The sequence below is a fragment of the Pelmatolapia mariae genome, linkage group LG7 (assembly GCF_036321145.2).
Source record: "Pelmatolapia mariae isolate MD_Pm_ZW linkage group LG7, Pm_UMD_F_2, whole genome shotgun sequence".
Taxonomy (NCBI): domain Eukaryota; kingdom Metazoa; phylum Chordata; class Actinopteri; order Cichliformes; family Cichlidae; genus Pelmatolapia; species Pelmatolapia mariae.
In genome coordinates this window covers 57,338,216-57,360,596 of record NC_086233.1, presented here as the reverse complement: position 1 = coordinate 57,360,596, position 22,381 = coordinate 57,338,216, and the positions used below count along the sequence as shown (strand labels likewise).

At 39.4% G+C, this 22,381-nt stretch overlaps 1 protein-coding gene across 1 annotated transcript in view; it reads left to right on the top strand.

Annotated features, from left to right (window-relative positions):
- The window catches only part of banp (BTG3 associated nuclear protein), a 34,987-nt gene extending 13,532 nt beyond the window's left edge, over positions 1-21,455 (top strand). The window contains exons 10-13 of the mRNA XM_063481185.1: positions 930-1,001; positions 2,994-3,038; positions 16,287-16,427; positions 20,384-21,455. Of these exons, the coding sequence (XP_063337255.1) occupies positions 930-1,001; positions 2,994-3,038; positions 16,287-16,427; positions 20,384-20,500 (375 nt within the window). The 3' untranslated portion in view covers positions 20,501-21,455. The remainder of the gene's footprint in view (positions 1-929; positions 1,002-2,993; positions 3,039-16,286; positions 16,428-20,383) is intronic.
- Positions 21,456-22,381: the final 926 nt, after the last annotated feature.

The window sequence follows — 22,381 nt, the reverse complement described above, 5'->3', positions numbered from 1 at the left end:
GTACTCATTGTAAAGGATATGATTTTTGTTCTTATTGATAAATGGGGTCTGATAATGACTAAGCTTCCAATATCTCTAGAATCAAGGGAGTGTCCCAACTATCTTTCCATCCCTTTTTTTCACTTGGGGTTAGAGTTTGATGGAAAGGTTGCCAAACCATGTAGAGATACTGTAACAGATAATAGATTCAACAGTTGTCCTATAAAGTAGTAAATAAGGCATTTATTCACTCCATGGACCCTAAGCCTTCTTAAAAAATGCAAGCACTAAATCACGCACACACCCACTGTAAGTGAACACAGAAATACTTAAAAGTCGTCGCTTGTTCAACCTTCGTACTACTATTCAGACCCGGGCTGTGATCTCCAGTAGATCTTGATCTTGGATTGAAGGTCAATTCCTTATTTTTCTTTAGCTTTAACATTAGGTTTGAAAGCTTTAGTCACAGCTGGGGTTTTTTTTCTTTTTCTTTCTTTTTTAAAATTTTTTTATTATCTCTCTACAGCACAGGTGTCGAACTCCAGGCCACGAGGGCCGGTGTCCTGCAGGTTTTAGATGTGTCCTTGATCCATCACAGCTGATTTAAATGGCTAAATTACCTCTTCAACATGTCTTGAAGTTCTCCAGAGGACTGGTAATGAACTAATCATGTGATTCAGGTGTGTTGACCCAGGCTGATATCTAAAACCTGCAGGACACCGGCACTCGAGGCCTGGAGTTCGACACCCCTGCTCTACAGTAATGACGACTGGGAAAACCCAAAGAGGATGAATTAACTTAAAAAGACTTTCTAACCACTGTGCAATTTTGTTATTATGGGTTATGAAGATTATATAAACATACCTTTTAACTTATTTAATTTCTTAAAAATCATATTCATGAAATTGTTCTAGCTTCAGCTATACCTCATCTTCATCTGTGTGTCTCAGATTCCACAGGGGCAGTTGCACATAGCCCAGGTGCCACAAGGAGAGGAGGTGCAGATCACACAGGACAGTGAGGTTAGTGTGCAAGTGCGCCCGTGAAAGAGGGGTTGTAAAATGGAAAAGAAAAATAAACAACCACCCTGAGTCACTTCTCTAGATTTATTAAATTCACTTCACTAAACGTGTCTAAAAAGAATATGACTGTTATGTAGAACGATGGCGCCAGTGGTTGTAGTCAGCCGTCTGCTGATACCTACCTTTCTTTATTGTTTATAGTTAAGTCAAATTTAAGCAAAGTTAAGTTTCAGGGGTAAAAAATCAATTCTGTGTATGTTAGTGGTGGGGGAAGTTCACAATGTTAATTCGTATTGTTTGAATTTAGTTAATGTTTGTGATTTGAATTGTTTAAAGAGCTATCTGAAATTATCCACAATATTTGTTAGAGGTGGAAGAATCTCCTGTTTTGATTAACAACCAAAAACAACCACTTCTATTCATTTTAGCTAGTCAATGGTAGGACTGGTATGATTTCCACTGCATTTGTTTAACTATAAACAAAGGAATGCTTGAAAAATGAATTTTTTGCACGACATTACATCTATTCAGTGCCAACTTCTTACAGCAAGAGAACTGCTGATTAGCATAATATACAATGTCTTATAAGAAAGCATACGTGTGGAATAATTGTCCTGATTACATTCATTTTACAATGACTGTTTAATTTTGTAATCTCACAAGCAGCTTTTTATAGTCTCTAAACTAGTCTACTTCTAAAAAGTAAAGCAATTTAAACAAGTTTATCAAGAACCTGTATGTTTGTTTTGCTCACACAATTAGCTGGCAGCTAGCTGCTTGTCTGGTGTTGCACTAGACGTTTTAGACATTAGTGAATTTTAGCCAAAGGAAAGTTTTATCAGTGAATGTCTTATTGTTTATATACGCTATCTGCCAGATTATGCAAAAGGTTTTGAATTTTGTTTTCATGTAATGCCCAGGTGGCTTATTTTCCCCACCACACATCCTTGCATGCGCGCACACAGCCTGTCAGTTGAAATCAAACTCTAACTCCAAACCACTCCGACTTTTAAAGAGGAATTTCCGCATCAACATCTTTGCTAATGATTTTAAAGGATGTGGGAGAGAGATTTATTTCAAGGCGCCAGTCTGTGTACACATATATACATGTAATCACATACTGTATATGATTCAGGCCACACATGCTTGACAGCTCGGCATTTTTGCAAAAGCAATTGACACCTTAACCAAGTGTTTTTCTAATTTCCTATTCGGTTCTACTCCTAGAGGACACTTAGAGGAAGAAATGCACAATTGAAGGAGAGAGACAGAGTAAATTGGAGGCAGAAAACACTAAAGCCTTTCCTGCACTTTGTGGCTGAGCCCAGATTTTTTCTCCCTCTCTTTTCTCCTTCGTATTCCATGCTATTGTTTGTTTTTTGGAGTTCAAAGCTTAGCAACAAAATCCCACTTCTCCCAACTGCCACTCACAGAATATGTTTTCATTAGGAACGGGCCCCTTTCATCAAAGGGATTGGTTTTAGTGTGCTTAAAAAGGAAATGAGCTGTTTGAGAGATTACACTGCTCTCTGGCCATATGGCAGCTCAGACAGTATTGCATATATACATGAGATAAAATTAGCTAGAGCAGCTGAGACCTGAGGATGGCTAAATGTGTCTTGTATAATATCCTTTTGCAAAATGGTCCTGTTGATATCACTGTGGGTGTTTAGAGATTTTCTAATAGCCACTATATCTCGATCTGAGACAATCATGCACTTATGTCAGAGCAAACAGATTTCTTTTTATGTTAACAGGCAGTCGAACTCTATCCAGAAATGAAAATACATGGATGTTCCATTCACCTCCTCTCAAGTACAAACACTGGCAGGAACCTATCATGCTGACCTTTTCACACTGCATATCTGATTGGCTTAGATAGTTTAATGACTTGTTTAACTTAATGTGATTTCAGCTTCTTAAAGTAGTTAAACCAAAGTCTTTATATTAAAACATAGGGCTGCTGACTGACATGACATTTCTCAATTTCAGGGAAATCTCCAAATTCACCAGGTGCATGTTGGCCAGGATGGACAGGTAAGAACATGTTTAAGCAAGATTTCTGTATGAATATGCAGAATGTGTAAGCATTGGAAGCTTTCTGGTTTCTGAGGCACTGCAATGCAGTCTTGACATATGTGGGGGGAAAAATGCAGATGGAATAGGAAGTCCTAAGTATATCTAGGATATCTGAAAAGCCAACAACTGATAACTGATTAAAGTCCTGAAAAATTGACAGTTGCCAGGCAAGGCTAAATCCAGAGACTTTTGTGTTGGGTTCTCAGACTGACAGCAACTCAAAAGATGTTATAAAACACTAACTGATCTTTGCTGTAGATTTTAAAATATATATCTCATATTTTCATACTTTGTGGATTATGTTTGCAACTACACTGTCTGATTAGAGGTTAAAGGATGGAGCAGGTCATTATGACTTTGAGGCGATATTTTCTGTTGGCATTCATATATAATGTAAATGTGATCAATGAACCAGGTAAGGTGTCAAATAACAAAAGCTTGTGTCCCATTTCTGTTTCAACACAGTATGTTTCAGGATTCACTACACTGAGTTGGACAAACTGAGCCGATAGACTAATTAGATGCACACACACACGCACACACACTCACACACACACACACACACACACACACAGCAAGATGTCTTTTGTGCTCTTGGTGTCCGTGTCTTTGTTCATACCACTCCCTTCTTTCCTTCTCTGTCACTGGACTGAGAGCCCTTCCTGTTCCTTTATTCTTTCCTCTGAGATCCAAGTGAGTCTCGATCAAAGCAGCGTTGGCTGTGTATCACCGATACATGCCACATATGGATGCCTGAAGACAACCACCATTTCACATTCATTATTTCATCATGTTTGTCTAGAAGCTAGGCTTTAGGGAAGGAAGTGCCTTCTCACGCTCCCTGTCTGGTGGTTATACTATTTTGTTACCACAGGTGTGATTATGTAACAGCCTCAGAGGGCCTTTTCTTCCTGAATGGAGGCTACACAAACTCTCTCCTGGGATCATCAAAAGGAGATTGCTTACTTACCTTTTTTTTTTTTTAAAGGCAATTAAGAGATGGGTGCGTCACAGACCCATCTTTAACTTATCTTATGGTACATCACATGGTTGCTGGGTTTGTACACTTTGGTTGCCAACCAACCCCAAAAAAGAATGCTGTCATCTGCAAAAAGTTTTGACCAAACAATCTGATGTCAACCGTAGGTACGGCACACTATGGGGTAGTCAAATATGTGCAAGCATACTTTTCTACTAGCATAAAATGAAAGCATGGTAATTTTTGGTAGAGCTATAAAATGGTGACTCAGGCCAGCCTTTTTGGATTTTATTTCGGTGTCTCAGCAGTTCATTCTGCACATAAACAAAAGCTCTTGTGTTTGAAAGCACTGCCGGTTTACTGGTTTCTTCCAGGGTTTGTTATGAAAAAAGTCAAAAATAATCTGTAGCCTAAAATTCAGGCTTTCGTGGTCATAAATTTTGTTGTCTTATAAAGTCTGGTCATAATTTTGTTTTTATCATAAACTGAGGAAACAATAAAACAAGGCTTTCTCTGTACACATTATGCCAGTAACCACGGTAAAGAATGTAATGTAACAACCCATCTATGTATCTATGCATCTTTCCAATATGGTAAGCAGTAAGCAATTACAATAGTACTATGTTTTTAGGCACCCCAACACTTTACTTATAAATGGATACACTCATCAATATATAATATCTCAAAATCTGGAGCAAAGAAGGAGTTACACCACAGCCAGCAGCTGAAACCACTTGTTTCCAGCTGGTCAGTTCTTCATTTTATAGTCTGATTATGATCCCATCATTCAGTTCCCTCATAGATTCAAGATGCCATTTACTCTGCATGTGCATACATTTGGGTTGCATGAATGCATCTGCTTTATATCAGATTTTTGTTGTTGTTATTGTTGTTTGTATTGCTTTATTGACTGTTAAGCTTGGTGCGTGTTTTCAATTGATTAAGGTAGTCAGCACACATCCATATGCTCCTTCTCTTCACACATGCGTGTTCATGTCCTCAGATGACCTGTTTGGTGAGCCTGACAGCAGCATTCCTCTCCGTCTCTCTCTAAGATCTTAGAAGGAGTTTTGGCTAGAGTGTGGTTTAGATTTTGTCCCACTGCACACATTTCCAGCAGTTATTCATATCAGTTCAAAGAGTGCATGAACTACTCTTGCAGATTGCCATCGGGGTTAGCTCTTCTTTGTGGTATACACCATGATTTGCATGGCATAGATTAAAAAAAATGTAACTTTTGAAACTGTATTTTTTGTGGGGGATTTTCATGTGTGTTGCATCCCAAGATAGAGGAACTAAAAGCTCTGTATTCCTCAGGGGGTATCTGAGAGTCTATTCCAATGAAAAGCTCCTTTATTTTTTTTCTTATCACTCCCTTTTTTTAAGCTCATATTTTTGTTGGGTTTGTAAAAAGATATCAGAATTGTTCCAAAACAAACACCAAGTGACTTACTCTGCCAGACCTCATGTTGTAGGTCGAGTTGTTCACACACATCCAGTTACATGCGACAATGGCAGTATCTCTTCAATTGCAAATTCTCATATTTCCATGTACTGGAGGGAGAGCAAATCTTGGGTCAACTCTTAAATCTTGATAACATGCAGTTAAATCACTGAGCCACTTAAAGAAACGGTGCTTGAACAAGTATGTTAGTAGTAATAGCACTTACTCAGGAAAATGACAGATTATAGCTATATTATGATTGCTGCAGTGTATCTTGGAACGTCATTTGTTAAGAACCTCAGACAGACAGAAAAGATCACACTTGATCCTGATGTGTATTTTCTTAAATGTGTAATTTGTCTGTTTACAGAGAGCCTTACATCAAATGGACTATGAATGATGTCAGTGTTTTTGTAATCTGGCAGACTAGTGCTGAGGCTATGTTGGTGTAACCTAGCCTACGCAATTCATCACAGAAAAGCCATCTTTTTATCTCACTCTGGGACCACTTCCTCTTTATTTAACTTTCACTACACTTATGTAGTGTAGTTGTGGCTATGGTTGTCTTTTAAAAGCTACCTGCCACATCCATTTTCTGTTAGATATTTACATGCTGTGGTCCTATTTGAGCTATATTTGGACCTGATACCCACATCAAAATAAAGTCAAATTTTCAGCTCAGCACTGATTTATTTATTTTTTCCTAAATAACTGTATAGCTCTTTTGGGGTCTTTTAATCCATGCTTATTTCCTTTTTGTAAGGTGGTCTGGCTTGCATTATTCTGTCTCATCAGTCTGTTATGCGAGTAGACTTCATATGAGTCATATCTGGTCACAGTCTGTGTAGTCTGAATCATCACTCCTAAAGTTTCAAATTACGATGTCATCTTTCATTGGGATGATGAGTCTAAATCTGGCTTTACAAGCTTTATCATGAAAGACGTTAAATAACTTCTTCTGTTGATTTATATCCTTGTCTCTTTACCAGGGACTGTTAAAGATAGTGGACGGGTTAATTTTGGAGTTTTTGCCAAATCGATATTTTTTTAAACTCTCATATTAACACGTTTTTACTAAATAACATGTATTGTGAGTTCAAATCTACCTTTATGTTCTAAACAGACAATACTGCCTGTTCACAGAAACATATTGATATTCTAGTTTTTCGGTTGTCTGTGTAGGTTGTCAGTCATTCATGTCATGATAGTCTTAAGAATCTGAAAAGAAGGCAACTGGAGTTGTTCAGGTTTTGAACATGTTTCGCCTCTCATCCCCAAGGATTCTTTGGTTTTAGAACAATGGTGGAGAGTCCCGGGTACTAAACCCCTACTGGGGCTGTCTCAATCAAGGTGCTCCTTGGAGTTGCTAAACACCTATAGATCATCTGAGTCATCACATGAGTCAAGCCGTGGGTTATTCCTGTCGCTGGGGCTGAGAGGTAAAACTTCTATGAAACATTGCCCCAACACGGCTGATAGCTGGTGCCATAAGCCACCACCTATGTTTAAAAATGGTAATTCACAGTGGATATAGATGGCCTCCTTTACTAGTCTCTAAAAACATCTGTCTTCTCTATCTAAAATGTGTCATCCTCAAAAGAGTGTCCTTTCTCCTTTAAGTAAGGCTAAGTTTTGTTGGATTATTAATACATTTGCAGTGTATACCTATACAGAACATACTTTGCTGGCAGTCTACCGTCTATCCATCTATCATCCTTTGTATTGCTACTAGAGACTATGTCCATGCAGTGAGAAGAGTTTGTCTAATGCTACAGCCACATTAGGGAAAACAGTCCTGGAGACCACTGCATGACCAAAATGATTGTTACTGTGTGCAATGATTTTCTGATCTTGTTACCTTTGAAATGGTGCTTGAAATGCTTCGAAACAGGTGTGCAACCAATTGCAGTCAGTTGCCAAAGGGACTTTAGTGTGTTAAGACAGCAATAAAACATCAATAACACAGAGACGGTCTGCTTTCAGTTTGAAACTGAATGGGGTGAAGTTGGCAGTTACAACCTGATTGACTGAGTGATTAACTTTGATAAATCTGCTGCCATATTCATACTCAGAAATTCACACTAACTACTTATATTCAGAGCCCAGCATGTACTTCATAGATTTGAAACAGAAATTCCTCTTTCATGGTTATTGCAGGACAGCAATTTAACTGCTAACATATGCATTTTAACTTCTATATAGGAATATAACCCAAATACAATAAGGGGAGTTATTTGGAAACCTTTGCTAGGTCGTCCGAGAGTGACTGCTGTCAGTATAAGTCAGACCATTTGGATCACATGCAGCCACAAGTTGAGTGCTGCACGATCAGCCCCTTGAGCGATCACTTGGTCACTGCAGCTACTTCAAGTTGGGCACTGAATATGAAAAAATTCAGTGCTATCACTGGACAACCACCAATTTAGTCACAGTGAGGCGCATCCCATTTTTTGCATGCTAGTGTGACTGAGCCATTGTGTAGTACAGATGACTGTAGAGGGGTTTTTTTTGGGTTTTTTTTGCATCTACACTATAGTACACATTTGTGCATTATGGCTGCAGATGTTTTTGTTACGTCTACCATGGGAGTCTGTGCCAACTCAGCCCTGAACTTGGTGCCACTGTGCCAGCTGAAAGTCTGAGCAAAACTGGTTTAGAGCGATCCAAAGTTCCCAAATGGCTCATAAAACCCTCTCATGCGGACGGAAGAGAAGGCAGACCATGAAGCTATAAAATAACTAGCCTTTTACTGCACTGCCTGTCTGCCATAGCCTCTTATCTTATGCCCTTCTGTATCTCTGCTGTGATCTTATCCTGCACTGATGCAGACCAAATGGAGGATTAGAAGATGAAAGGAGTGACTGATGAGAACAGAAGAAAGGAGAAAATATGGGGAGGGAAAGGCATTAAAAAAAAAAAAAAAAACGCCTGAAAGACATGTTTTGTAATGCTGATGATTTAAAAACAGACACCAGCTGAGCTCTTAGGTAAACAAAAGCATACTCTGTAATACAAATGCAATGTACCAGGTATAACTTTAAAAACACAGGAGGAGATTGTGCCCTCTGCTGGACTATTGCCTGGCTCAGGCAAATACAGTATGCTCACAATGGCTGCTGACAGTTCTAGGTGCAGGTGTTATTTTTTTCTTGGATACCCGCTGGTTTTTGGAAGCAGACGAATGCTCATCACATCTTGCTTGCAAATCTTTTTCTCAGAGCTCTGCAGTCTTTCATTTATGTTGAGCAAAGTCGAAGCAGTCTGCGGGCAAGATTGACTCTTGCCATCTCGCCATAAAGGCCTGAATAATGGAGAGCTGCCATCTTTAAATTAGAATTCTTGAGGTTCTGCTAGAGCGACAGGTGGGTTCCTGGGGATCTTCATGACCAAGGCTCTTCCTGCTCAGTTATTTCGTTTTGGCAGTTTAGCCAACGGTACAAACTTCACAGTTAACAACCTACTTTACTCCTAGTAAGACTGTATGCATTGCTTTGTGTGGGTGGGGGTTGTTTTGTTTTTGTCTTTAAATCCATTATGGATTCTGTGTATGTCCAACTGATACACTTTGACACATTTGGACTTCAGTCAAGTGGATACTTTATAGAAGAGAGTTCATTGTTTTTATTTTTAATTTTCGTATGTTTGCAATAATGTCAATAAATAGAGCATGAAGTGATGGGCAAAAATCAGCTCCAAACATTGATTCCACTGAACGTGAATCGCAAACACAAAGAATCTCATATTAAAACATGCAGTTCGGGTTATTAGAGGACTCTTCCAGTCAGATGGCTTTAAACCTATGCTATGTCAGTCTGTAAATACAGCACATCTCAAGAGACTACTATAAAGCTTTACGAAATTTACTGATCCCATCATCTGCCTGCGTCATTTATCGATGATGGACCTGATTACCTCCCATCTGGGGTTTTAAACGTGTTGTTCTCTCACCCCACCTCATTTTCCCTCAGTTGAAAGTTTGCCATCCTTTTCTGTCATCGCATGTTTTGGTGCATCTGTTGAAACATCCCAAATAACAATGTTCATGGCCGGTGTGGGAACTGGGTCATAGAACTGAGTCCAGCTCTGCACTGGTCCCTCCAGTCTTTTCTGCCAGGACATTCAAACATAGAGCGGATACAAATAGTTTTAGGGTGATGGTGAGGGAAGCACACAGTGTTACTGGACAAGATAGGGATATAGGAAAGGGAGCCAAAAAAGTAAAGGAAGAGTACAGGAAGACAGTGAAAGTAGAGTTTAAGAGGAAATGGGGATTACTGTGTTTGACTCGAGCTTTGTGAACTCATGATATTGTAAGCGCTTTTGTTGCCTGTTGTTGGTTAGGGTTGTTGCAGGTCTGCTGTGTGAGGACAATGTGTTTTTGTTCCTTTCTACACAAAAGGCAAATGTTTGAACAATAAGTAGGCCTAACCTCACAGAATCAGGGTGTGATGGAATCAGACTGCTGGCTCATGGCCCAAGTTGTTTTCCGAAATGTGGTTTCTGGTGTTTAAGGGGATGTTGAAATTCCTGTGATTGACAATGTTGGGCCAGGATAACAATTAAAAGATACAAACAAAATGTTTTATGACCAGGGTTTAGTATAAGTGGGCTGTACGTAAGCCTTCAAGGATTTGGAAGACTGGTGGTGGATCACATTTCAAAGAAGTGGTCTGCTTCATGTCTTGTGGCATCATGGGGCAGAGATAAAGGGACACAGATCGGGGAATCCTAGTTCTTTGTGTGTGTGTGTGTGTGTGTGTGTGTGTGTGTGTGTGTGTGTGTGTGTGTGTGTGTGTGTGTGTGTGGGAGGGAGGGAGGGGGTATTTGTAAGTGAGCTTTTCAGAGTTGTTCAGAGGAGGATACCCCCAGTGGTGTTTTGTTTCGTCTGTGTGGGCAAAGTCTGGGTCGCTGGCTGTGTGAGTAAGAGACACCAGATGTCTTAGATGCATTTCAGTATGAGTCACCCTCAGCACAGGCCTGGTGCATATCTGCCTTACCAGTGTCAGGCATAGATGGCTCCATCATCATCATTCAATGCTGCACCCTCTGTAACCAGGTCCATGAAGCACCGTTGTCATGTAAATTTCTTAATTAGTGAATTTATCACACATGAGTCATAATTTTGAGACCAACGTTCAACAGTGTTTCGAATTACTCTTGACATATTTACAGCAGACCCTGATTTTTGGCCTGTGTTACTACAGTAAAGAATGGCAGTTTTAGCAAAACAACTTCCCTGATTTAAAATTAACCTCCAAAATGGGTTTACCAGTGTAAATGCTTTCTGTTAATCTGTGCGAGTGTTGGATAAATAAAAACTCCAGAGAAAGGATGAGGTAGAAGTACCCAAGCTTTATTTCACTGAAACTGGAAAATCTACAGGAAGCAGTAAAAGTAATTCTATCTGATAGATTCATGGTTGATGTGATGCATCAGTGAGTTAAAGACTCCCAATAAGCTACATGCTGATGAAAGATGACAGATGTCTTTCGCAACAAATCTGAGATTTGAATTTGTTGGATTCTTGGCTGGTGTGTGTCAAAGGTGCCGAGTGCATTTAAGGTTTTCTGTTATGGAAGTGCTTTGGAAGCCTAAAGGGTCAGCCAGAGGTAATTTGGACATGTCAGTAAGTGAGATCTAATTTTCACTGCAATTTTCTTTGTTTTGTATTTATGTATTAAAAGGACAGTGCCACAATTGAAAACAAAAATAAGATGCATTGCTTCAGACAACTGAGGAAAATGACATTTGATTTAAGAAGCGTCTTGGCCTCAATAATGCATGTTTGCAAATCTAACTAGATAAAGGATCTTGTTGCGATGGGTAGTTTGGGCAGTGCTGTATTTTCTTCATTGAATTTTACAACCTGTATTTATCATCTTCCCTGGCTCCATTGAATTAAACAGAATAATTGGAAACATGATAAAGGCATCCCTTTAAATCATGAAATTTACTGACACTATAAAAATGCCGTGGTCAATTAGGCAAGCCAAGTTTGGATTTACGCTAGAGAACAGTGAAAACCGTCAATGAAATGTTCTTCTCTTTCGTGTTTAAGGGGCCCTATTCTTAATTACAGCTGTTATTTTTGTCATCAGTTCCCTTTTGATTTTCTGCTCTGGATCAGAACTCAAGTGAAGTTGGTTTTATCATAAAACTTTTCTGAGCCCTGCCTGAATCCGACTCCCAGTCTGCTGGTGGGAGTTGTGAAGCAAAGGATGCAAGGGAGGGCTTGATTCTTTGCAGGTGTTGAGCTCAAGTGTAGAAACACTTTGATGGTGTGGGTGGAAATGGGAAGCTTTGGTTCAGGTCACAAGTTCATGTATAGCATACATAACACGTTTCAAAGAAGTATATTTAGCTAGGAGATATATCTGTCAGAAATATATGGTAAAGATGCATCAACAAATAAGTGGAGTAATTCTCAAAACATAGAGGGGAAAAATCAATACTATAGTTTTTAATTTCAGTGTTTTGACTTCATTGAGTCACATTACAATCTGAGGTCCAGCTGAAATCAGAACAGCCAGCGTAAGACTCAGCAGTAAAATAAAAGGCATATGTAACAAAGCGGTAATGACTGCAGTGAGACATTTTACAGTCAGTGTGATCATTTCCCCAGTTCACACAAAACAATCACTTAGAGCACTTCTGTGTCTATGGCCATCTTTATGGCCAAGTTGAACCCAGGCCTTACTTCCCCCCAACTCCTCCACTTTGACCGCACCTACCCACCCGGAGCTAGTGTTTCTGCTTGGACATCTGTTCAGGAATGGCTGTTGCAGATGTTGTTGACGGCTATTAAGCAGAGAGGAAGTTCCAGGCACTCCAAAGTCCAAATGTTTCTTTTTTCATTTCCCTGTTTTGGTTTAGTTTTTTTTTTCTCCAGATCTGAAAGAAGAGGCGGTATTCCTACGGGAGTGATAGGAACCAGATTTTTATTGGTCTCTTTTGCTACAATATAGTCGGTATGAATTTTGTTTCCTGATAAATAGAGGGCATGTTTCTATGCCGCTATATTTGATTCCCAGTGTAATTTTAGCAAGGGAAGCACAATCTTTAGAAACTTAGACACACATGCACGCTAACAGGGTGACTCATAGCATCACCCGATCCACAGCTGAGTTTAAGTGAGACCTCCTGTAAGACTGGGAATTAATGCCAGCTTGCATCAGGCTCATGCCTTGTGAATGCTGGTTGTCTCACTGTTGCATTACTTTTGGATGGTGACTGAGAATGAGGAGGGGTATTCAGAGGTGTTGTCTTTTTTCTTAACACCCATTGCCTTTGTGTAAATCAAGTGTAACTACTTTCATATGAAGTGAATGCAGAAAAAATTTAAATTGAATTAAAGCGAGCAAACGAAGACTGGGTAAAGAACTTTGTTTATCCTTTTCGTTATTTTGCTTCACTGTTGGAGTTGCAAATGTTTTCTGCATCAGGCTGCTGTTGTTGTTCGCTTGTCTTTCCTCTCCCATTGCTGTATTTCTTTAGCGTCCTGGATCCATTACTGAAAGCATTACAGCATCAGCAAAAGATTTATTCTTTTCTTCCCTTTTTCTCTCAAGACCGTGATAGCTAACAAAGCCTACAGAGAATTGCTCTTCTCTCCAGTACTGTGGGGCAGTACCATAGCTTTTAATGCTCCCTGGCTGCACTTCTCTTTGGCACTTGGTCATGAAGGTGGCCGGCCATTCAGACTGATTATTTAAGACTTCAAATCCCCAAAACCTTGAGGTCAACAGTAACTTATTCTCTTAAGATCCACTGGTGGCCCCTATTTCTGACAAATTAAGCCCTCTAGATCAAATCTAATATGTTGGGCAACGTTTTAAGTGACTTCTTCCAAATCTTAGTTGAAAACCGATGTTATTATGCAGTCAGGCCAAGTAAGTTTTTTCAGTGTCAGGAGACTCGTGTGTTCCAAGTACAAACACTTCTCACCTTGTATATATTGTATAATTTGTTTCTACTTACAGTCTATTTGTTGATTCAGCCTAATTTACAAAAATCATAACTTTTTACTCGTGAAAACTTTTCTTGATATATTAAAGTGATCTTTGTTTTTGCATCATTGCCAACCAGCCTGATGATGATTATGTTCTATTAGCTGAATGAGCGGTAATTATCATCAGTACTCAAAGAATTGCTTAATAGTGCACTATAGTGCTTTATATAAACTTCCAACCTTGAGGTAATTATAGACAACAAAACTATAATTTATGCTAATGGGGGGAAAAAGATAAAGAAAACCACAATTTATCCCCTGATTAGATTTAGTTGTTATGAGCGAGAGCATTTCGTCTTGCTGTTTTAGACTGACTTTATACTTTAGAGCCAAGCATGACAGTATTATCCTCAAATACTGGAGACGAGTTGTTCTGACAAAGAAAGTCGTGGGACAGGATATGGACCCGAGAAGTTCCTGTGTAATCGCTGTAGAGATCTCACACACTGTTCCAACTTTGTAAATGCTTTTGTGAGTCTGTGTGCTGCTCCTCACAGCTGAGAATGCAAACTGCTCTCAAATGGAGGTTCAGACGTTAATTGAGTGAGACAAGTGTTTACAATCTCATGTGTCAACCATAGCATCCCTTAAACCCCGGTAATTGTACGCTTAGATACAGTAAGTACTGACGTATCATCATGCTTGAGTTTACGCACACGGGCACACATACTCAATGTACGATTTCAGACAGACAAGCTCTTGAAAGAAGCCAGTTTTGATCCCTAATAGAAGAGTAAAGACTGTAGAGATGCAATGGATGTCTGCCATAACGAAACCATTAAGCAGATGGCTCTTTCCTCTTAGTTTCTCACTGAGCTGTCTGTCTGAACACTTTTAGCATATAGTTTCTAAAATACGATGGCTGTTTCAAGAATGTAAACGTAGTTTGACACAGAAGGAAATGCAAATGTTTCCCAGAATTGTTAGCATTATGCACCGTTTCTGTATGCTAAATAAACATATAACTGGAGACAAAAGGCAGGGAGCTTTAATTTAAACTGAGCTTGAAGATTGGAAGAAGACGACTAACTCTATCAGGATTTTTTAGTCTTAATGCTAAGTTGGCTGGCTGCTGGCTTCAGTTTCAGATTTATAGTAAAGATATAAAAGTGTCATTTCTTAACATGTTGAGTATGAACATGAAATCCGTTTTTTTTTTTTTTTAAACATATGAGTCCTCTTTACACCAAAACTCCAGGCTAAGGCTCTAAATATTTCAGTGTTTTATAGGTTCTAACACAGTGTGATTCCTTTGACCCAGATCTAGCAGATGATTAGGTTATACTAGGTCAGCCCACTTAGCCTCAATCCACTCCTGTCCTTGAAGCGTCCTAATTATCTGATTGAGTGAGTCAGACTGATTTCTTACACTAATAGCTTCCATCGGGCTGGCTTGGCCTAACATATTGTGGTGATGAAGCAGCACATTTTGTGGTCAGATTGGCAGAACTTCTTGCCGGAGGGTACTGGGGTGGTTAACTGAACCTTTGGGGCACATCACGAGCTCAGAACTTTAAAGTAATGGCTGGGCTGGGGGGTTGGGAAGCAGCGTGGGATGTTACAGGGCAGCAAACATCATCTGTAATGAGTTTTTTTTTTTTTTCTTTTCTTTTTTTTTTGCCAGCTTGCATTTTCGGCCCTATTTTTTTTTTTTTTTTGTGTGTGTGTGTGTGTGTGTGTGTGTGTGTGTGTGTGTGTGTGTGTGTGTGTGTGTGTGTGTGTGTGTGTGTGTGTTAAGCATATGCAAGATTATCTCAGCACTAAGGGCACCTTGAATAGGACCGAGGTACAGAGCTCGCATAACTAAAAGCTTTCCAGGCATCACTGAAATAAGGAAAAAAAAATCAATAAGATCCTGCTGTCAGGTCATGTTGAAATGCATTTCTTCAAACCATGCACAAGCACAAAGCTGAGTGAATATTTCCCTCCATCTGTCTTTTTGTATGCTTGTGTTGACAGGATGATTGTATGTTAATTTGTATGTCTGTTGTCACATGAAAGTTATGCTGTCCAAATTAACAGCAGTGCTCTGCAAGTGTATACATGCAATGCAATCCTCTCTGTTGGTGGTTGCAGTCTATCTATAGGAACCACCTCAACGAACTGAAGCTCTACTCAACAACACTCCAGCTGCACTGCACTGCTCTGTAATTAGAGCATCAAAACCGCAGATCTCTAATGTTGTCTGGCTGACTTTCAGCGCCGTGGGAGATTAGGATCCCCTTGTGATGTCTCACTAACCATTCTCCAACAGTTTCCTTTCTTTTTCTAAATTTGAACCCAAAGAAAAAACCATTGCTGGTGAGCATAACACATTATAGAACCCAGGAAAACAGAACTTAATTGAAATGACTGGATCATAAAGTTTCTTTTAGATGTGATGTATAATCCAAGAGTGGGATGCGGAGAAGTGAGAACAGTGGGGATGAAATGTTTATTTATGCCACCGCATGACTCGTTCCTAGCTGCCAAGTTTCTTGCTGCATTTGTGTGTCATCATGCTTGTACTCAGTGATGACTGTAATCATTAAAGACATAAAAACATCAGATAGGACATCAATAAAATATTCCTGTGGTTGTTTCTTATTGCGTTTGCTGTAAAATAATGAGAGTTTTCTTATGATGGATTTTTACACTTGGCAGTGGGGAAACTTATTGAATATGTTTTATTCAGCTCAGTTTTTCTAACTGATTCATGAAAAATCAGAGAAAGGACCAAAAATCCCAGTTGTGTTTGACCTTTCCGCTATCCTCGCCACTCTTTTTCTGCCCTAGGTGCTTCGTGGAGCTCAGTTGATAGCTGTCGCTTCAGCTGATGGAGGAGCCACAGCAGTGGAGGGCTCCCCACTCCCACCTGACATCCAAGTGCAGTATGTCCAACTAGCTCCTGTTGCAGATCACACGGCTGCTGTACAGGTAAAACACACACACCCTCCAAAAAAAGCAAAACTCTGCAAAGAGCACATTGAGTGTAACTGAGTAGCCTCATGGAACAGATCCCCCAGTAGTAATCTTGCAATTTTATTGCTTGCTTTTAGTTATTCCACAATAAATATTGCATTTCAGAATACTGTAAGAAAACATGCTGATGATCACTTTTGTCTAGTTTGTAAATAAACTGTAAATATAATCTGTTTTCTGGTAAAAAGATGCCAGTCAGACTCAATAAATTAGATTTGCAGCACTTTGTTACTCCAAACAAACATTAAGATGCCAAATCACCTCAAGAATCAAGAATGTATATAAATCCAAATGGGGCTGGTACTATTTTCTTGAGCTAGGATGCACCTTGGAGCTTGCAGTTATTGCTCGAAAAGGAAATGTACAGTCTTCTACCTTTAAATATATTTATTGAACTGCTTTGCCATTCACGAAGAGGCAGTAAATGTACTGTATATTTTCATTGTGCTGTTCAAATATTGCTTCAGAAATTTAGCTAAAGTACTTGTAGGTACACCAAATCTGCTTTTCTCCTTTTCTTATACTATCGCTTAAATGGCATACATTCTGCTTTCTGTCATTATGACAGGTGTTTGGACAAACAGTAATTAAACATAATCACGTTGAGGTGGAATGTTACAAGAGGGGGAAAAAGTAGTAATTAGTAGATATTTCTAAAATCCTTCAATGAGTGAGCTTGCTGAGCAACAGCCACATGTGGAATCAGGATGGTGTGCAGACACTTGCCTTTATAGTCTTTGAAGTGGTCACTTTAACCCTCCAAAAAATGCATGTTTCCTTTGTTCTGTCATCTTTTCTTTTCCCCAGATATGTTGAATATTTAGTCCTTTTTTTCCTACTTTTTTCCTTGATGCGTGTGCTATGAGTCAGATTTTTGTGGTGTGATAATGTAAATAGGCGGAATTTCAGCCTACTTCTGGTTCCAGTCCTGTCCTGATATGAATCAGGACAGGCTTATTCATCTCCCTGTAAGAAATGCAGAGCAAATGTGCTGACCAGCCATACAGCAGTGGATTTGAAAGAAGAAAAAAAAAAAGATTTTGCCTTTTGAGTAAGGAATTGCTGTCCATAGTTGGCTCAGTAATCTGTTCCTTGCCCATGTGAACACGAAAGTAGTTAGAGCATTTTATACTGATTACATTTTTGGGTGTGGATTATACACATACTGATGGCCTTGTTATATAATTTATTTGTGTACTGAGCCCACAGAGTTTTTGCCACTCAATGTACTGTATTTCAGAATCTGTACTTTATATTTCTGTGCGCAGTGAGAATTCAAGCTGTTTGTTTACACAAGTGATTTGCTTGAATGAACTTTTACATCTAAAATGAGCTAATTTTTTTCCTAATGTTGGATTGTACACAGATCTTGACAGATATCAACAAAGTTGACAGAAGTCTGATCAGTCACAAGTGTGATGTTGATGTTGAGTAGAGCTGGGGTTCACCAAGAGCATGTGGACATGCTCAACAACAGACTGAAACTGCTCATAAACAGCGGTGTGTTTATTAACCGAGTAGACTTTAAGCTCGGATTCTAAGATGTTTTAAAACACATCTGTATGCTAACATTGATATTTTTCCAGGTTTAAATGAAAAACTTTACCCTGAAGGACCTAATAAAACAAAGGACATGTAGGCTGTATTGTTTTGATGTCCTAGTTTAAACGTTGTTAACTTTCTCTTCAGAGTTCATAGAAAGGTTATTTCTTTTCCTGCTTTTCTGCAGTCTGCTAAGTCAAGACACTGGCTCTCATCTGTTTACACACATGTGGAAGCATTCATGCAACATGCTGGAAAATTACTCCAGATTTTGCATTTAGTTACCTCTGCATTTTCTTCTTTTTCTTATTTAATAGTTTCCATTAGACATATGAAGTGGTGCGCAATGCAAGGCGATATATTTTTTATCTAAAGAATGCATAGCAGTTCTAACCTCTGGCTAAACTGTGACACAGTTCAAAGCTGAGACTGCAAAGCACCGGCAGCCTGGTTTTAGTACACGTGTTACATATTTTCGTTCTTCCATTTGTTATTTGCAAGGGTAGAGCTAGGTCTGTGCTATGATAGTTTAAGAGTCTTTCAATTCTCATTTAAAAAACAAAACAAACAAACTTGGAATCAAATGTGTTGAACTTGCCATTTTCACTGCCGCTGTGTCTCATGTTTGTGTTGTGTGTGCTGCTATGGTACAGCTGTGCTACAGTCAAAGCTGTTGTCTTGTGACAGCACGTTGGGCTGGAGAGAGAATTAAATGCTGCAGGTGTGTTTGAGGGAACCTTGGATGTGTGTTTGAGGAACAAATGAGTCACTCCTCATGGTCATCGTCCAGGACTGAGTCATGAACCTCATCTTTTACAGGGCTTTTAGACACACAATAACTCGATACATCTGACATCGACTATAGAGACAGTCAGGGAAGCATTTAAATCCAAATAGCTAGCCTCTTGTTTTTCTCCACTTGTCAATCTCCTCATAACCTCTCCCTCCTTCGCTGATATATTTCTTCTGTAATCTATCTTGTCATTCCTCTGCTCCTTCTGTATTTAGTTATTCACTGTGGTTGTCTTGCACAATAAAATGGAATCAGGATATAGCTTAGTCACATTGATTAGTCCACAGGAAAGTCTTCATCATTTGTGATAGGTGTCATTAGGCTTTGCGGTCACACCTTGTAAAAGTTTTGGGACTCCAGCCATTAGAAGATGTAAATTCACCCTTCTTTTTTTTCAGAGTTGTCTCCTTGTGTCCCTTTGTGGTCCTGCTAATTTAAGATCACTCCCTGGAAGTTGGGTTCTGACCACTTCCATTTACACATTTGTGATTTTAGGATGGGCTTTATGCAATGCAGACAGCTTTTTGTGTCAAACTCACTTGACTTTCATAGCGAGGCAATGATATTGTGTGACTGTATTTGACTAGTACGCAGAGAAAATGCTCCCATATTGTGAAAATGAATGTTCGTCGCATTTTGGGATATGAGGTTTAAAGTGTATAGCTGCTTACCAACATCATTTTGTCTAGCTTCACTACAACTGGACCACCTGCCAGCTTTACAAGCCAGCAGGCACTTTTTCCACTTGCCATGTCAAAAATGGATAACTACTTTGTGTTAACCTAAAAGTGCCTATAATCCCAGCTTCTAACTGCTTGTACCCCTACTGGCAAAGTGATCCGATTTCAAGGGCTAGTTCCAACAAAGAGCTAAATTGAGGGCGAGATTCATTATAGAAGAAGCCAAAAAAGATTTAACTTTTGGCTTCTTGTACTTTCATTTGGTAGGAATAGATTAAGAAAGGCAGGGAAGTGGTGAGACAGAGGGTGGATGTGATGCAGCAATGAGTGGAGACTTTATCCACTCCCACAGTAAGGCGTAAACTTTTGACAAAGAAAGTCCCAGCCTCAACTGAGGGGAAACATATTCCTTTGAGAACAGGGTACTTTTTAGTCAACTATGTTTCAGTTGGTTAGTTTGTGTTATTGCATGTCTTTTGATCTTTTAACATGTTAGTTATGATCCAAACGTTTGTGTTTAAACACTAAAGTCACAGCAGCTGATGATCAGCTGCAACGTTCTGTCACGTAAAATTGTTTTTGTGAACGGATTTTGGTGGTTTTTATGAGAGCAACACAACAGCTACAGTTACACAAGAGAAAAGACTGTCTGACAGGAAAAAATAAACAGTAAAAATACTCTCTGTAGCCTCCCAAGTCATCTGAAATAACCCTTTGATATACTCCGCTCTTCAGAGAACTTAAGACTGGCTTAAGACTGGTCCTCAGTCCCCCTTACCTGGTGAACTATATATACATAGTAAATATTCAGTAAAAGTACTTAACGTTTATTGTCTTTTCACCTTTCTTGTCACCTATTCATATATATATCATCTCGTCTCTTTTCTTTATCTCAGGCTGCTGAGCTGGCACCAGCCCTGCAGGCAGACATGGAAGTGAAAGAGGCCATCCAGGGTGCTATCCATGGAGACAATGGTGAGATCGTCCAGATTGTGACATCTGTGGCCACCTGAGAGTCCATCTGGTTTGACAAAGATTAGAATCCTTCCCTACAGCATGACCTGAAGAGTCTATGGAACATCGGGGGTCAACAAATGCATACAGTCTGACAAGTGCTCAAGTTAGATAGTCTTTTAACAAATATTGAAGGTCATGGATAAAACAAAGAGGAGCCTTTTTTCTGTTTTCCCCTTGCAAACTACTTAATTCATTGTCAGCCAGATGTCGCAATGTGGAAATGCTCACAGAGATTGTGAAAAGACCAAGATGCTTCAAAATCAGCTGTGGCCCCTTCTGGTGGTTTCATCACTATAATGACCTGACAGGCCGAAGAATACACAGCGGGATTATTGTCTCTTCAAGGAGGGTGCTGCTCCTGGACACCATCACCCTGCCACTTCATCAGCACCAGTACTTGTTTACATCAGCTTTGGAAAATAGTGGGTTATTTGGACTTCAGCTGTTTGACTAACCCTGAAATGCCGCAGAGGGTTTGCAAAAATCCCTGAAAATCCCTCAAAACAACCAGCACTGTGCTCCTTTTTTCGTCCCTTCTTGTCACAATGATCTGAAGGAGAAAGTAGAATTTGCTGTGGACAGCTGCTCTTTGTCCTAATTGATTTGATTTCCCAACACTCACCTGGATCTGGTCCATATTATCTCTCCTGGCTGTGAGACACTTTGTTTTGTTCAACTTGTTTTAATGTTGCTTCAGCCACACAGCTTTGTTTGTTTGTTTTTGGTTTATCTAATTGTAACATGTTGAAATATTGGGGGAGATTTAATTCCAGAGGTAGAAGGCCATGAAATGGAAGAGACTGGGTCAATGGTAGACAGTACAAGTTGCTTATAGACAGCCAGGGAAACCCTGAAGTTGTTTATATCCCCCAGTTTCGTCTCTGTGACATCCATTCATGTGAATAAAACATGTTTGTGGTTGCCATTAAAGTGTGCTTTTGTTTAGCTTTCCCCCTCTAGTTTCTCTCTCTCTTTTTTTTTCATCACACATGGTCATCAAAATAGCTCCAAGACATGACTTAGCTTTGATCTACTACAAACAGACAATCGAAATGAGTCTGAAATGATAGTTGGGGTTTGAGGTCTTGTTTCATGTTGAGCTAATTTATTAGCTATTTTTGAAGTAAATCTGTATCATGTCAACATCAATAAGTGTAGGATTAGGCTACTGTACTGTCAGGAATCTTAACAAAATACAGAGCAAATATAAGCTTTTCCTTAGTCTCGACAGGGTTTTTGTCAGGAGACTATAAATTTATGTTTAGTCCTCATTATAATTTTTAAACTGTGACTGCATTTTTTGTGCCCACTGCGTGTCTATGCCTTTCTTTAAGTAAAGACAAAGGACTCTTATTACTTAGAATGATCCTCAAGAAATGACTAATATATTTGCAGCTGGAAAGAAAAAAAGATGAGCAAGACACTCAACTGTGTTGGGATATGTTTCCCATGCTCAGTATGATGTAATAGTGTATTTTGGAGTGGGGAAAAGAGTTAGGCGACAAAATGAACTTGATAAAACAACATTCATAGTCTTGGCTGCTTCCTTTTGTTTCCTTTCAGTCTGTTGTTGCTGTGTTTGAGTCCTTTCACACAGCCTCTTCATCTTGTACATTCCCCTCACTGCTTCTCCCACATCTTGCTCTTCTCCCACTCAACTTGTGTTTTCTTTTCCTTTTGGAAGTTGCATTAAAGTTATGCACTAAGCTGGGCTAAAATTTCATGGGATAGTCAGGTGAGTGCATCCCTTGCCATAGCTGAGTTGAAATGCTGGCACAACCCCCTGCTCACAGTGAGCCCTCCATTAAATCTTGGACTTGGAACGGAATAGACCTTGCTCTTCACTTTTACAACTATGGACTCTATTCAGGAGCTGG